The sequence below is a fragment of the Protomyctophum parallelum genome (assembly GCF_964188405.1).
Source record: "Protomyctophum parallelum genome assembly, chromosome: 7".
Taxonomy (NCBI): Eukaryota; Metazoa; Chordata; class Actinopteri; order Myctophiformes; family Myctophidae; genus Protomyctophum; species Protomyctophum parallelum.
In genome coordinates, this window is record NC_139705.1 from 11,513,584 (window position 1) to 11,530,128 (window position 16,545).

General features: G+C 42.8%; 1 protein-coding gene across 2 annotated transcripts; it reads left to right on the forward strand.

The window, feature by feature from the left end:
• The first annotated feature begins 1,153 nt into the window (after window positions 1–1,153).
• eno1a (enolase 1a, (alpha)) lies at window positions 1,154–14,691 on the forward strand. 2 transcript variants are annotated; one of them, XM_083770143.1, is made up of 12 exons: window positions 1,154–1,289; window positions 3,282–3,376; window positions 6,784–6,879; window positions 7,056–7,114; window positions 7,962–8,031; window positions 8,260–8,393; window positions 8,593–8,815; window positions 11,574–11,771; window positions 12,968–13,169; window positions 13,263–13,371; window positions 13,819–13,877; window positions 14,156–14,691. In XM_083770143.1, exons 2-12 carry the CDS (start codon window positions 3,292–3,294, stop codon window positions 14,217–14,219), a joined length of 1,299 nt encoding a protein of 432 aa, XP_083626269.1. In that variant the 5' UTR covers window positions 1,154–1,289; window positions 3,282–3,291; the 3' UTR covers window positions 14,220–14,691. The 2 variants fall into 2 exon arrangements, with proteins under 2 accessions (XP_083626269.1, XP_083626270.1); XM_083770144.1 differs by lacking the exon at window positions 7,056–7,114 and adding an exon at window positions 7,417–7,475.
• The last annotated feature ends 1,854 nt before the right edge of the window (window positions 14,692–16,545 follow it).

Sequence of the window (16,545 nt, forward strand, 5' to 3'; positions counted from 1 at the left end):
CGTCTGGGCCAGGCGACCTTTTCGTCATACCCATGATGTAAAAAATAAGGTTACATATATATACTATATATATTTACATAATGTTCCCAGTGTTTCTTTAAATAAGATGTATTGGCGCTCATATTCAGGAGGTTATGAAACTATTAACTAACTAGCCTAATTCAACAATAAGTAAACAAGTAGCGTCTATAACTGGCTATTATTATCAACATCATGCTGATAGTGATACATGCTGACAGCATGTAAAATAGTGGGCAGACTGGGTACCGCCACCACCTGACCACCACACCACCACGTACGTGCACGTCTCGCCGATCACCATCAAGGTCTCTTCGCAGATGAGCTGGGACAGAGGCTACCATCAGGGTATTTTTCCAGAGGATGTGACGACTGGGGAGAAAAACGTGACCAGCGTCACATGCTGCCGAACCACCGCATCCAGCGCAGCAGAGTTCTGTATGCTGCTCTGCACGTAGCCTACTCTCTGCGTCACTTTATCCTACCGTTGTGCAACGTTGCCTCATCATCCCTCCTCCAACTCCAAGCCACGGATTAAAAATATTAAATCACTGCTCCTCCAAATACTATACATATCTCCCATTATCTATTGTGTTTACAATCTATTGTTATCACATCATTTACAGATAATTGCAAAGTTGCAAACACAAAATTGCATCTGTGATGATGCTCTAGGCTGGGGCTAGGCCCACCAGTGCTACTACAATAGTCTACTATGGGGTGGGTCTCTTGTTTGGTCTTTCTTTTCTTTTTTCCTCTTTTGTTTTTCAATAATAAAAATGAATGTACACAATATGTTACAAATTGTATAACGTTCAAGTTCTTCTTGACAAAAAAAGAAGAAAGAAAGAAAGAAAGAAAGAAAGAAAGAAAGAAAGAAAGAAAGAAAGAAAGAAAGAAAGAAAGAAAGAAAAAACAAATATGTATTTATATATGACTATGTAAAAATGCTATAAGTGATGATGCTCTGTCATGTATGGAAGGACAGAAAAAGATGTCCGCATCGGGCGCATCCCCGTGCATGCATGCGTGCATGTGTGTCTTCTACATGGGAAGAAGGCGTGGTGATGCTGCATGCTGCTGCTGGTGAACGTGCAGAGCCGCTCGCACTCGCCAGTTCGGCCCCAGCCAATCATATCGCGAGAACTCCTTCCTGTGCCTTCTTCTGGCCACTTATCATCAGCCAGGACCATCACGACGAGTTCCTTCTCTGCCCAGCCCGCACTACAGAGAGCACTACCCGGCTTGCACGCAGTCTTAAACCCGGAAAGGTAAGTCCCAGCTTTCCTACTTATTATCTGGCGTGGCTGATTATGGTTTTATCTACCAAGTCTACCAGAAGTCATTCCAAGACGAGTCGCTTTTACATTTTGCGGGGCTGTATTTCATTGACCGTGTGATTGTAGGTACACGGCGTTCCTCATCATCCTCCACGATGACCCCCAAGTATTATTTTTGGCTGTTTTGCTGTATATTCCCTTAAACCGTATTTATTTGAGAGTTATGTACTTAACTTAACTTACATGACATAATGGTGGTTCAGGCTGGGCTACAGCCTATTTTTAAACCTGGCCGTCAGCTGGCGAGATGTCACTCCATTTAGAACTGCAGTGGGGGGTTCAAGTTGCAGCCCAGTTTTAGCCCGTGCTTAAACAACGTTCATTTGTAAACGAATGACCGTCTACTAGTCTTATATTTTAGTTGAATCTTTTATTTCATAACGTCTCACATGGAGCCATACAGAATGAATGGCCTATGCAGCAGTGTGCTTGCTACCAGTTGCTTGTGTCAGACATGGGGGTGTGTCCAGACGAGAACATTGTGTGAAGGGAACTGTTGCATTTGCTATTCCCATAGCATAGATATTCACCCTGCATTGCCAACATGGGTATTTTCTTCACTTCCATAGACAGCCAGTAAACTGGCGACGGCTTTCAATGAATTAACTCGATTACTGCTGCGTTAAAAACGGACCATTTTGTTTTGGCAGTTTTCTAATATATATTTTTTAAATATACTATACAGCAACAATACCAACACAGAGCACAGTAGATTGAAACGAGTTAAAGCATTTGATGGCTAACTTAATATATCCAATTTCAGTGTTTAATTATTTGGCTGCCTGAGGGTGCCATTTTGTGGAACCAGAGCTCCACTCACTAGTTTTTCCATCATCACTGACCCGATTAACAAAAGGTTGACAATTGTGAAATGTTTATACAACTGTTGCCTACACTGTATACCAGTTGCTGCATAGGTGTTATATTTTTGTTAGGCTATTATTGTAATTTGGCTGTTATTGTAGTTTGGCCCATGCTGTTGAACTGTAAACACTCAACAGCAATGTTTTGACAGCAGGAGAAGAGTCTTTCTGTCATACATTTGGTTGCTTCAGTCCCCTGTGCTTTATAGCCAGAGGCAAGTTTACACACATACAGTACATGTAAGGGCAGAGGTTTTTCCATTGGTTGGGGGGCTGGCCTCTAGTTAATTCATTGATGCATAAAAATGGATGGATGAGAAAGTCAGGGCATTGGGTGTAAGAACAATGCTAATCCAGTCTGCCTTAATGCATCCCATCCATTCCATTCTCGCACAGTACACTTCTGTCTGGAATTTGGACAGATAGGCTGACTAAGATTAGGCCACTACTCTGTCAAACTACCAATTTGTGACTCACTCATTCCCATTGTCAGTTGTCACACATAATTTTCTGCATTGTTCTGTTGATAACTCCACAACTCAAACCACAGCAGTATCAGCACTTTTTAACACATTGTTGTAGTACTAGTGTACTAGTCCCAGGTATCAGTGTACAGTGCTAAAAGCTGCAGTACAGATTTCATGAAGTTGATTATGAATTGACCTGTTGAGAGACTTCTTTGCATTGTTGCATTGGCCACACCTTGCTGTGACTAATCTCTATGCCTTCATGACTTGGTCATATCTTTTATTTATTACTCCCACCGTTTACATTTGTTAAGTAATGTAGTCTACAAGATTATTATAGATTGTTTGATCAGTCTCTAAACGACATTCGCAGATGACGACAATGGGGTTTACATTGTATGCCCACTTTGTCCTTGAGTATACCAACCAGACTCACAGAATTTGCCAAGTCACTGCTCTACATCAAAGCATTCGACCTTATTTAATCAGTGCACTGAGTGCAGCATAACCACCGTCAGTATGCTGTGTTTTTTGTTTGTCCTAGCAGCTCATGACTGACGTATCCTCATTCCTCTCTGTACTACTCTCTGTAGATCTGGAACCATGTCAATCCTGAAGATCCACGCACGTGAGATTTTTGACTCCCGTGGCAACCCCACTGTGGAGGTCGACTTGTACACCAAGAAAGGTATGGTAAATCTACTGAAGGGCTAGGGACCATGCAGGTTTCTTAAATAAAATAGAATAGAAAGGGATTTATTGTTTAGCCATGGCCAGGAAATTGAACTGGCTTCATGTCAAATAGTGATGTGACATCTATCTATAAAGTGTGTGTGTGTGTGTGTGTGTGTGTGTGTGTGTGTGTGTAATCCACATAACTCGAGAACCGTTCTCTCCATATTTGGGCATGTCTGACAAAGAACTCCATATATGGGCATAAAATCATTTACAGTTTAATATCATTTCCAAATGACTGCTGGAGCATCATTCAAAACAAGCATTCATACTGACAGGAAACTGAATACTGTGTGCAGGAAGTGTCCGAGTCATTTTCCTTCAATGAAACGTTTCATCAGCATATTGCTTGATGTGGTGGTATTGGTCAATCTTGTGTTGTGATTTCAGTATCTCACCAATATATCCTGCAGCCCCCATATGCAGCCCCCATACTTCTCACTGTAGTTTAAGCAGATTCAACAACAAACTTGCATTATTTTCACACTACTCGTATAAAAAGAAAATGGTCACCATATAATATACTGTATGAATGTACAATGCTAATTCTAGGTGGTTTGCCTATTATTCCTAATCACCTTGAACCTAGATGGCTAAAGTGATTTGGTGTAAGTTGTACTTACTCCAACATGGGTAATGCTATGTGTTCCCCTGGTGCCAACTCTGGGTCTAGAGTGGATCAAATGGTGGATGTGTGAAATAGCTCCTGTAATATCACACTACTTTACCTACTGTATCTGCTACAGTAATGATTCCTATCGGGGGGGGGGGGGGGCGCACAAATATCACATAGTCTATAGACAGCACAATTTAGGAGTATGATGCCATAATGATGTTTAGCCCGTAGCACTTGCCCTAGCCTCAGCGATATCACAGGCGTATGCAAAGGCTAAACTTAAGTAACTTAGATAGCATTTTATGTAGACGTAGCACTCTATTGTGTAAACGTATACATTCATTATATAGTTATTCCACTGTTATGTTTTTGTTCTTGCTTACTGTAAATCGCTCTGGGTTAAGGGCGTCTGCCAAATGCCTAAATTGTAATGTGTACAAACCGGACACCCATGTAAATGATACCTCTGCCTTCCTTCACCGTATGACAAACCTCATACAGTATGCGGTTGACAAGTAGGCCAGGACAGTCCTAGTTTAAAGCATAAATGTTCATATGCTTGGAATCAACTGGGTCTGACTGTGATCCTGGTTTTGGTGTCCTGTTGATGCCAAGCTGTGTGTTCTGCCCTGTGAACTTAAACAAAAGAACCGCTCAACCTAACTCAATGTCCTGGGAATGTTAATGAAGCACACTGAATTGCCAATGACACAGTAGAGACGGATTGAAACTGGCTTAGATTAAGGCGTTGGCATTGAAAACTGCCTGGAGACGAGCGTATATTCTATAGCCCTGCTTTCGTTCATTAGGCTCTTATGGTTGCTAGGTTTTCTAGCTTTTTGTATGTAGCGCCTTTTTGTTCACTATTAATTTAGATGGCCTTGTTGTTTGGCAAATTGGGATTAATTGTGGCATAGTGGAAAGGAGAGTGTGGTGCTCTCAGGGTACACCAGCTAGGCATAGCGAGCAGAGATCCAGTAGTACCACTGAGGCAAAGCAGTTATGTAACATGGTGAAACACATTATAATGTGTTTTCGCCATGTTACATAACTGCTTTGCCTCCCAGTGGTACTACTGGATCTCTGCTCGCTGTTGCTGCTATTTTCAGATGCTCTAGCATCACTTAAACATTATTTGTTCTTTATTTACACGGGTGCTCATTTTCAGCCACGCCCTGCAGTGCCACAAAAGCACAAAGCAAGTGATGAATAAAATCTCTGGAATCTTCAATCTAGAGCTTATATCTTGATGCATTTGATTTGTTAAGCCTGAAACCATTGCTTGGATAACTGCTGTGTCGTCCTGGCAAAGCCTTAAATCCGAGGCTTCTAGGACATTGGGCAAACTGAATAGATTTTGAATGTTCCCAATTTCTGCTCACATGGTTGATTCCAAAATGGCTGAGCTCTATGCCTCCGCATCATGTATGTGGGAGGGAGGCTGTGCTCTGGCATCCTAGCGGGGATCTTCTTGCACATGCTCTGTGCACAGCTTTCACAGTCTACAGTTTACACAGCAGTCAGCATGACGCTCACTCTCTGGAAGGAGGATTACTGTGTCGTTCTGCATTCATGTATTAAAAGGTATAACACATTTTTAAAACCTTTAGGCTTAGACTCATTCAATATAGAGATGAGATAAAAACGGAACATAAAATAATAGTGTTCAAGGGGGCAGTTTTGTTTTGTCAAGTTCTTTGTGGATTGAAGGGACGGAGTGATAATAACATAAAGGGATAGATAACCAGGGTTACAACCAGTTATGAATCTCAGGGCTCCATGATAGACTGTGTCCAACAAATGAGAGAAGTAGCTGACGCATGCATCGAAAAGATGCAAGAAGATGGCAGCCAGTGACGAAGACAAACATTTATTAACTAAATGGTCTTACAAATCATTTTAAAGAGTTTTATCAACAGGCCTGGGGATATTTGTACAAGGCATTCATCTGCATCCGCGTATTATAAGAGAGATAAAACAAACAGTCCTTTAACAATGTTTATTAACAGTCCTTGGGAGATATTTGTACAATCTCCCCAGGCATCTTCTACAAAATGTCCAACTTAATCTGAAATGGCTAATGCCAGCCCACACAGACAGACCTTCCGTTAATGTACACTGTTTCTCATCATTGTCCAAACTGTCCACTTGATGAAATATCAGTTCCTGTAGAACCGGCTGTTAGTCCTGATACTAGAAAAGAGTGCACAGAGTTCATCAAATGAATTTAAAGTACAGTTCACGCAGAGGACACATACAATAATGGAAACGTATGAACGCTCTCCTTTAATCTTCTCTCTCTCATACTCGTTCTGTCAGACAGAGAAAAACATTACTGTGTAAGGGCAGGGGATGCTGTTCACTGATTGGGTGGTGCCTGGCAGTGGCTTTCTGTAGCTGTTAACTCTTGAATGCCGAGCAACCACTACTGCACCAAATGTCATCAAAACATGTTTTGTGTGGGTCTCTTGATGTCCCCGATGAAGGGGAAAGGCTGAGTTGTTGTTTTACTCTTCATGTGCCTTGCTAGTGGGTAAAGTTACTGTCCGTAATCAAAAAATCTGAACTCCATACATTCGATAGTGATGATGGAATGATGCTTCAACATTCATTCATTACAACTGTGCCATTGAACTGTGGTCAACCTTTGCAGACAACAGTTGCCGTTGAACATGAACCATGATGCAGCATTTCTGTATACTGTATAACACTAACGGTGACCAAACTTCCTGTGTTTCCTCAAGGTCTGTTCAGGGCTGCAGTGCCCAGCGGTGCCTCGACTGGTATCTATGAGGCACTGGAGCTCCGTGACAATGACAAGACACGCTACATGGGCAAAGGTAGGCCTCCCTTCTACCGACCTATCCTGACAGCTGTTTATTTTGTTCTGGAAAACTTTACTTTATCGTTCTAGATTCTAAACCTCCTAACCTCCTCTCCATACACTCTTGGTCTCCATACATTCTTGGTCCCTTCATCCCTGACCCTTTTCCCACCTCTCCTCCTTCTCTGTCAGGGGTGAAAAGAGCTGTTAAATATGTAAATGAGTTCTTGGCCCCAGCTCTGTGTAATCAGGTAAAAAGTGTGGACATAACGGGCATGAGGAACTAACGTATTGCAGTGTACAGCAGCATGAATTAGTGGAGATTTGTCTTTTGAAACTAACTTGGCAGGCATTAACAGATGATTACGGAGGAAACAAATGGGATCATATTTATTTAATTATAATATCTCTGGAGTAATCATTCATTATACTCTGTATGATTACTAGTCGATAATCATACGTTTGTTGAATGACTGTGTGATCATCTGTCACGCCTGTTACTGCATGGTCTTTATTTTCCTTGGGTCAGTGATGGTCTGCTTGTCCCTTGCAGGTGTCTCAAAAGCTGTTGAGCATATCAATAAAACAATAGCACCTGCACTGGTTAGCAAGGTAGGCCAATTTATTGTTTGACTAACATGACTGTGTGCTAGTTTAAAGGCATCAGAAAGATTTTTACCAGCGAAGAATGAGCCATTCTGTTTGTCATTCACATTTTTGTGTCTTAGAAGTAAAGTACATATTTACATAATAATAGGAGGATTTATGACCTTAGTTATGGTAGTAGTCCATACAGAATGTCTTGGTAAATGTTTAAATAAAAAGGTGAGAAATGTAAATAAAAGTGAGCACTAAATGAGTGATAGTTGTGCTGTCACTCTGAGTCAAGTGTTGATTCAGTTCTGAATATGACACATGCACTGTACCCTGTGGCAGACCTGCAATTTGTGGTAGATGTCTGAGCTGCTGTGATTACTTTAACATAATTATTTGCAGTGTGGTCTTTTGAACTAACCAGACAGAATTCAACTTTAACTTTACCTAGAGATGATGACTTCCCTTCCACTTGCACTAATTGCCATGTTATGTCTTGCTCAGAACGTGAATGTCTTGGAGCAGGAGAAGGTTGACAAGCTGATGCTGGACATGGATGGCACAGAGAACAAGTGTAAGCTGCTACTTGGTTGTCACTTGGCACTGAAAGGTCGTTTTTTCATTTGGCCTCAGTGCTAAAAGAGCTGATAGTGTCGGCTATCTCAAGACAGACAATGGACAATTAAACTTTGTTTTAATTAACAATAGAGATTGGGGTTCAAAATGAATGCCAAGAAACCGTGGTATTGAGCACTATTGTTTCAGAATATATTGTCATGATATTTGTCTTTGCCCCTCTCAGCCAAGTTTGGTGCTAATGCCATCCTGGGAGTTTCCCTGGCTGTGTGCAAGGCTGGTGCAGCAGAGAAGGGCGTGCCCCTCTACCGTCACATTGCTGACCTGGCTGGCAACCCTGACGTTATCCTCCCTGTCCCTGTAAGCACTAATTTCAGAACTGTTATCATAGAACATGACTTTAAAGTACAATAGCTTTGTCTTGGTTGCGTTGATGCAGGGAGTGTACAAATCACCACTTGTGTACAGACAAAGAAATATAAATGTAATATTGGAATCTTGCTAATGGCCACAACAACGAACAAAAGCCTGAACATGGATCTCCTCTAATTTCCTTCAGGCTTTCAACGTCATCAATGGTGGATCCCATGCCGGCAACAAGCTCGCCATGCAGGAGTTCATGATCCTGCCTGTTGGAGCCAGCTGCTTCAAGGAGGCCATGCGCATTGGTGCAGAGGTCTACCACAACCTCAAGAATGTCATCAAGGAGAAGTATGGCCAAGATGCCACCAATGTAGGAGACGAGGGTGGCTTCGCGCCCAACATCCTGGAGAACAAGGAAGGTGAGAGGAGACGGGAAGCCATTTCTCCTGCTTGTAACAATAGAAGCGTGGCTCTGATCCAACAGCACTAAGAGCAAACTGCATAGAAGAATTCATTTCCCAAATGATTGTATTCGGAATAAGATTCCCATTGTGTTTGGAAATAAGGATTTAGTTTGATCTTTTTTGAAACCTTTAGCATGTGCCTTGGCCCTCTGAAAGGGAGGGTCCTGTGAGTGTTAACAATCTTAGACCTCCCAGGCCAGGGTTTCAAATAGCAGCAGCCTATCCCCCTCATGAGACTACTGGCCTCCCTTCGACCCTGTTCTGCTGCTCAGGCCAGTCATGCCACTCCTGGGCCGACAGATGGCTTCCAAATTAGAGCCTCAAAGCATTACTGAATAATGAATGCATTGACTGCAGTCAGCGAAGCTCAAGGTGCTGCGATGGCAAATGCCCCAGTAGGTCACAGTGGTGATTTGTTGGCCAAAACCCTAGTATTAACTTAACCAACAAACTCCCTCCACTATTTATTCTGTCATGAGTTCTGGGACGAGGATTCAGCCAGTCATTGTGATTTAGCTCTTCTCATTCAGTTTGATTTCAAAGCAGCGTATCTCAGTATCTTTTACTAGTTTCCTTTTTTTTTATAAAACAAATATCCACAATTGGCAATTCCCCCCATGTGTATAGTCCCTGTCATTGCCAACACCTACTTGTTGGTCTTGGGGATGCACTCTACAACCACATGTCACCTCTGCACATGGCGTTGCCAGCTGAACAGTGAAGCGTTTCACCAGGAGGGCATAATGTGTCTGTGTGGAAGAACAACACTATCCCTACCAGTTATATTTGTCAGTGCCCTGACAAACCTGTAGGAAATACTAGTAATTTTTATTCATTTGTTTGTTAATTTATTTAATTATCTTTTCTACACAGTTGTGACATTTACAATTCCCCAATGCGTATAGACCCTGTCACTCCCCAACACCTGCTTGTTGGTCTTGGGGAGGATGTAAACCAGGGTAACTCAAAGTGGGTGCTGTGACGTAAGTCCAGCCGTGGGACAATTTGAGAATATTATACGACTTGCAGTTACAATATTATTTCTATTTGCAACCAGAAGGGCACTCAGTGTTTTTGTTTTTTTTAAGATATTTTTGCTTACTGTAGTTACACAATCACCAACACATTTCCCCCATAAAATGGGGTCCTGATAAGATTTGAGAACCCCTGACTAGACCGTAGAAAGGCACTGAGGGCAGAGAGAGGTGAGACATGACCAGAGTTGGATTTGAACTCAAGTCATTAGCAACTCGCAGGAGTGGTTAATGTGACTAGTCTGTGATCCCCAGGCACCCCACAGCTCAGTATCCTTTAATTTGATTCTATAAGGTGTATTAGTTAAATGTAGTAATGAGTCTCCAATACTGAAAATGTGTTGGGCATTTATTTCTCATGCCATGTAATCACTAAACAAGCTACTAGTGCACTCACAAAAGTCACCAATGATATCCTCCTGTCTGCCGACTCTGGTCACCTCTCCATCCTCATCCTCCTCGACCTCAGCGCTGCCTTTGACACCATCAGCCACTCCATCCTCATCACCCGTCTCCAGTTTTCCCTCGGTTTAACCGGCACTGCCCTTTCCTGGTTGGCATCCTACCTCTCCGATCGACAACAATTCATCTCCATCAATAACTGCAACTCTTCCACTGCCCCAGTTACCCATGGTGTCCCCCAGGGTTCAGTACTTGGTCCCCTCCTCTTCATCATATACATCCTCCCTCTAGGTCAGATCCTCCGTCACCATGGACTTCAGTTCCACTCCTACGCCGATGACACACAGCTGTACCTTTCCACCAAAGCCATCACCCCAACCACCCACTCCACTCTCACTGCCTGCCTCACAGATACTAAAACATGGATGCAAAAGAACTTTCTCAAACTAAATTGCAATAAATCGGAAATCATCATCATTGGTCCCAACTCCCTCACCAATTCCACCCAAGGTTTTTCACTGAACATTGATGGATCCGCCTTCTTTCACCTCAAGAACATTGTCCGTCTCCGACCTTCTCTGTCATTTTCCGCAGCCGAAACACTCATCCACGCCTTCATCTAATCCCGCCTTGATTATTGCAACAGTATCCTCTACGGCACCACCTCCAAAGTCCTCAATAAACTGCAATATGTCCAGAATTCAGCTGCCCGCCTGCTCACCAGTACCAGTTCCAGAGACTATATTACACCTGTCCTCCGTGACCTTCACTGGCTACCGGTTAAACAAAGAATCCACTTCAAAACACTCCTGACCACCTACAAAGCACTAAATAACCTGGCTCCCCCATACCTCTGTGACCTCCTCAAATGCCATGCCCCATCTCGCTCCCTCAGGTCTGGTGATGCAAACGCCGTACGTGGGGGGGACAGAGCTTTCGCCTTTGCTGCCCCAACCCTGTGGAATGCCCTCCCTAAGGCACTCAGAGATGCCCCTACCCTTCAAACTTTCAAATCCACCCTCAAAACCCACCTCTTCAAAATTGCCTTCCCTAGCTAACCCTTTTCACTGTCTTTTAATGTTCTTTAGCTTTTAGTGTTATTTTTCCTTTTTCTATTAAAGTTGTTTTTAATTTGTTGTTACCTCTGTAAAGCCCCCCCATGTAAAGCGTCTTTGGGTACTCAGAAGAGTGCTATATAAGTTTGAGATATTATTATTATTATTATAGTGCTACCCCAATCATGTTATAAATGTTTTGCTTTCCTTCTCTGTCCTCAGCCCTGGAACTACTGACGAAAGCCATTGCCCTGGCTGGTTACACCGACAAGATCGTCATCGGCATGGACGTAGCCGCCTCTGAGTTCTACAAGGGCGGAAAGTACGACCTGGACTTCAAGTCCCCTGACGACCCAAGCCGTTACATTTCTCCCGACAAGCTGGCCGACCTCTATAAGAGCTTTGTCAAGGATTACCCAGGTGGGTTTTCAAGCCTATACTTATCCTTATTACATTGAGGTTATAGGCCCCTTGGCCTCCTTAATATGGTTCTTGTCACCCTTTGAGATGCAAAGCCGACTTGCATTGGTAGAGATGAGAAAGGGCATAGCTGGCTGGATGGCCTTGGAAGTATCAAAGGCTTTGGAATGGGATTGTGAAGTGACAATTAAACCATTAGTGATAACAGTTATCATTGGTTTTACATGCTATCAATATTAGTTAAAGTTATAAGTTTGTATACTGTAGAATAGATAACTGTTGTTCATATTACTAACTTTATTTCTAAATGATTCATAATATGTGTATCTATTATAAATTTAAGAAATGCTGGATGTCAGAAAAAAGTGTCGCCTGTCTGATGTCTGGGCCTCATACACACGTACAGAACACAAATGTTTGGTCAAACCATGTGACTCCCATTGGAAAAGCATTGAGGCGGCCATCAAACACAGATGGAACATAGAACATCCGTTCTGCATGTGTGCATCAGGCCCGTTTTCGACACCTCCCCTTTTGGGATTAGACTGCGTCTTGCAGCAGAGCGACATGGGGAACATTTCCAGGGGGTGCGTGGCAGACAGGCAGCATCTGCATTTTGGAGCAACATTGAACACTGTCGCCTACCTCTTCTTTCTACCGCAAACGTTTAAACTGCACGCGGGGGACTCATTGTTTCGAGACCACAACATGGAATGAGCGGGTCCATTTAATAAAATGATGAACACATACAGAGATTCAATGACAGATATCCATCTATCTGACAACTTCCCAAGATCATTCGTTAACAATTCCCTTCCAATCAATGTGATCTATTATATCGCATTAAGCACACTGTACATAATTTCCTGTTCATATATTAGAACGGGTACGGCCCTAGTACTTGATTAACTCTTAAGAGTATCTGTGAGAAGTGCCAATGCAACTTGAGAGAGGCTAATGAAATATCTGCACCAACTAATTTAAGTCTCTCAAATCATGGTAGTTCATATCACTGGTGTACCATACCATCAACACTGTTCTCCCCCCCCCCCCCCCCCCCCCCACACACACACACAGTTACTGTACACAAGCTACTTGAACAATGCTAAGACTTTTCTTTGAGAGACCCATACGGGTATTTCTGCCATTCCATGTGTAAGGCAGAAGAATAACACTACTCCCTCCTCCCCTCCTAGTGGTGTCTATTGAGGATCCCTTTGACCAGGATGACTGGGAGGCATGGTCCAAATTCACAGCCGAGACAAGCATCCAGGTGGTGGGTGATGACCTCACAGTCACCAACCCCAAGCGCATTGCCAAGGGCGTGGCCGAAAAGTCCTGCAACTGCCTGCTCCTAAAGGTCAACCAGATCGGCTCCGTCACAGAGTCCCTGCAGGCGTGAGTGTCCAAAAGGCTGTCATTCAAAGAAGACATACAGTTACTACTAACGCTTTGACAACGATGTTCTAAGCTATCTTGTGTGTATTCCAGATGCAAGATGGCCCAGAGCAATGGCTGGGGCGTGATGGTGAGCCACCGCTCTGGAGAGACGGAGGACACCTTCATCGCTGACCTGGTAGTCGGACTCTGTACTGGACAGGTAAAACCAATTCTCAATACTAGGGATGTACCCATGAGACATTTTGCTGCCGTTATGGCCGATAATCGATATGATCTCATTCAAGAAAATATAATCATTTTTGCCATTAAAAAAAAAAGGCTTATAAACTTTAAAAATGTTCAAACTTGTTGACTTTTTGAAAGCTTCCCCAGAAAACATTGATATAATTGCAGCCTTCATCATAACAAAAGGCTTTTTTATTATATTTTTCAACATAATTATAAAATAAAATATGTTTGCCAATTAATCTCCCATCACTACTCAATACTAATACTATGTTAGTATGTTCTACCTGGTTTCTCAGTTCAAGAGATTGTCACAGGGTTGATTATTTTGATTCAACATGCAGATCATGGTTTTCAATTTCAGATACATTTTTGGATTATATTGATTCATTTTCTCTTTTACGTTTGATTCCTTTCCCAGATCAAGACAGGTGCACCTTGCCGATCTGAGCGCTTGGCAAAGTACAATCAGCTGCTCAGGTGAGTCCAGGAAACATGATACATAATTACATATACTGTATAAACATAATTCATAATTAAGATGATAGTAACTTCACATGGCAAACATGTGCATAATGACACCTTTTCATCATACTGACACCTTTTCATCATACTGAAGGAACAAATGATCTGTCACTGTAACATATTTCGTAGATTGCAGACTACAGTGTTTCAGACATGCTAGTTGGTTAAAATGCCTGCATTGTATAACAGTTTACACTACAGATCCAGTTGTAACCATCATGCTTCTCTTCCAGGATTGAAGAAGAGCTTGGCGATAAGGCCCGCTTCGCTGGCCGTAACTTCAGGCACCCTATCTGAGCTGGTCTGTCTCCTTGGGCCTTTGTGTTTTCACTGTGCATAAACAACCCCACACATACAGTATATGCCACGCTAGGTTGCTTGCTCTGTTCAGAGAGAAGATGGAACGCCATTGAAATCCAAGGTCCAAACCTGTGGTTTGTGGCACCACTGAAACCTGTGTTCTGGTGCACCACAGTGCAGCCCATCTTCCAACAATGCTCTGGCTCCTGAATAGTAATGTCCTGAATAGTAATGGTCCTTATTTTTGTGTCTGTAACTGTGAGATATCTTTCTTTCGCTTCTTGTGAGTTGTAGTGATTATTGGTCTTCTCCTAAAGTATTCTAGTGAAGAGCTACTGTAAGTTTTAGTACTTTGCCGCCTTGAGCAGAGTACTATATGTGCAATGTGTTGCGTCTGACAAGTTCTAGTGTTGCTGTAAGCGTTGGTAGACATACCGTATGTAATAAACAATAATTTAAACAGAAAAGACATGGTTGTCGTTGTGCTTTTTGTTTCATATAATGGGAATATTATTGAAAGGAAATGTGTAAAATTCAGTTTATTGTTGAAATTCCATTACTGTAGCTTTGTCATTTAGTCAAATTGGTTAAGACACAGAAGGGATGATAATAACAAAACACATCGCATGGATGCACCTGGGACGTATCCTCAGTGATCCTCAAGGTCATCAGGGTTTCGGGTCTCTCGAACATCATACCTCACTCAGGCGACCCAGCCGGGGTGATCAAGTCCCGACTTACGTCCCAGTAGCTACCCTCAATCGGTCCCATTAGGGAAAAAACGGCCACACAATCCGTTGGAACTACTCCAGAACTACTCTGCCAGGGCTGGGAGGTATGCTTCTGGTGCATGGAAGGACTAGGCTCTGTGGGTTGACTCCGGTCCGGGCCCCTCCTATGTCTCACCAGGTCCACTCCTTCTCTCACCAGGCCAAGGACCTGTGTGTTGCACCGGAGTCCCAGCACCATACACTTCATTCAGAAATGGTGGGCAATGCTTCTGCAGACTCCTCCCGAGCGAGAAGGTGGTGCTGCGGGCTCCACTTGCTGCTTGAATGGCCCTCCTATAGGCCTCACCGAGGGTTTGTTGGGCTTCCTCCTCACGGAGGACACAAGCTGGGGCGCTAACCCATACTGCTCACCCAGAAGAAAAACATGTCCAAGCATATGTAAAATGCCCTTAAAAGTCCTAATCACGTTAATATCACAAGATGTCACATATGATTCATAATTTAATGCAACTTTTTAGATGAGGCAGGAACTATACCTGCAGTGTCTGGTCACTTAGGAGGTAGTAGAAACACAAACTCTGTAGAAACATGAACTCTGCAAGAGGGACACTGATTCCCCCAAAGTAAAATGATCCAGAGCTGCCCTGATGAGTTCTCACCAGACTGCCATGCCATTGCCAAGAAGAATGTTGGCCTATTCACAAGTGATGCAGTACTTCAAGGGATTGCCAGCTGGTTCTGTGCCACCCCAATTCTTTCCTATACAGCTTTGTGTGGACTTGTCTCCATTGTTTAGCTGTTTTAAATGGGTTGTTACAAATGACTGGCATGCAATGCATTCACATTAGGGTGCACCAAATTCCTGTCACCGAAGCGACAACAATTTAATTGAGCGGCTCAAATAAGTATATAGTATAATACATCTATGCCAATGATTCCAATAACTACAACGCTGTAGCTAGGTGGATCAAAATATTTTATAAACTCAATGGACGTTAAATTATATTTTCTTTGACCCATACGGCATCTAGTGGTTAGTACTGTACAGTGCAATACCAGATTTTTCTTTGCCTGTTATCAACATGTGGCCCGGGGGCTGGACCCGGCCCTTTGACCGTCTCAAGTCCGGCCCTCGAAGTCCTCAAAGAAAAACTATTCATCTTTATTGGGGGTCAATAATAATCCTTCTAAAAAAGGAAGCATTTAAATGTCAATGGTTTTGAGTGATTAATCCAATTAATTATTACTAATTAATATGTACCTACCATTAAAGTAGCCTACATACCTGCATTCCATACGTATGTTATGACAGAGAAACGACTACGACTGAGTACATATTTATAATATAATGCAATGTGTTTGATAATGTGAGCGATACAGTATTGTTGACCCTATTGTAAAGTAGTCTGTCTCCCAAATTCATGCTGTTTTAACATCACCGGGATGAGTTGTCCAGTATTCCCCGTGGCGTGTCTGGCTCTTCACTCACTTTATCGAAGTCAGTATGGCCCCCTGGAAATATATTCTGCCCACCGATGCGTAGACTAGAGACAAAGTACACAATGTTGCCCACGCCTGTCACTGCATTGGAA

Excerpts from the sequence above, each read along its gene's own strand:
- eno1a (XM_083770143.1), top strand. The coding sequence starts at position 3,292 with ATGTCAATCCTGAAGATCCACGCACGTGAGATTTTTGACTCCCGTGGC. Across the intron at positions 6,880-7,055 it reads GACACGCTACATGGGCAAAG|GGGTGAAAAGAGCTGTTAAA; the intron begins GTAGGCCTCCCT and ends CTTCTCTGTCAG. Across the intron at positions 7,115-7,961 it reads CCCCAGCTCTGTGTAATCAG|AACGTGAATGTCTTGGAGCA; the intron begins GTAAAAAGTGTG and ends TGTCTTGCTCAG.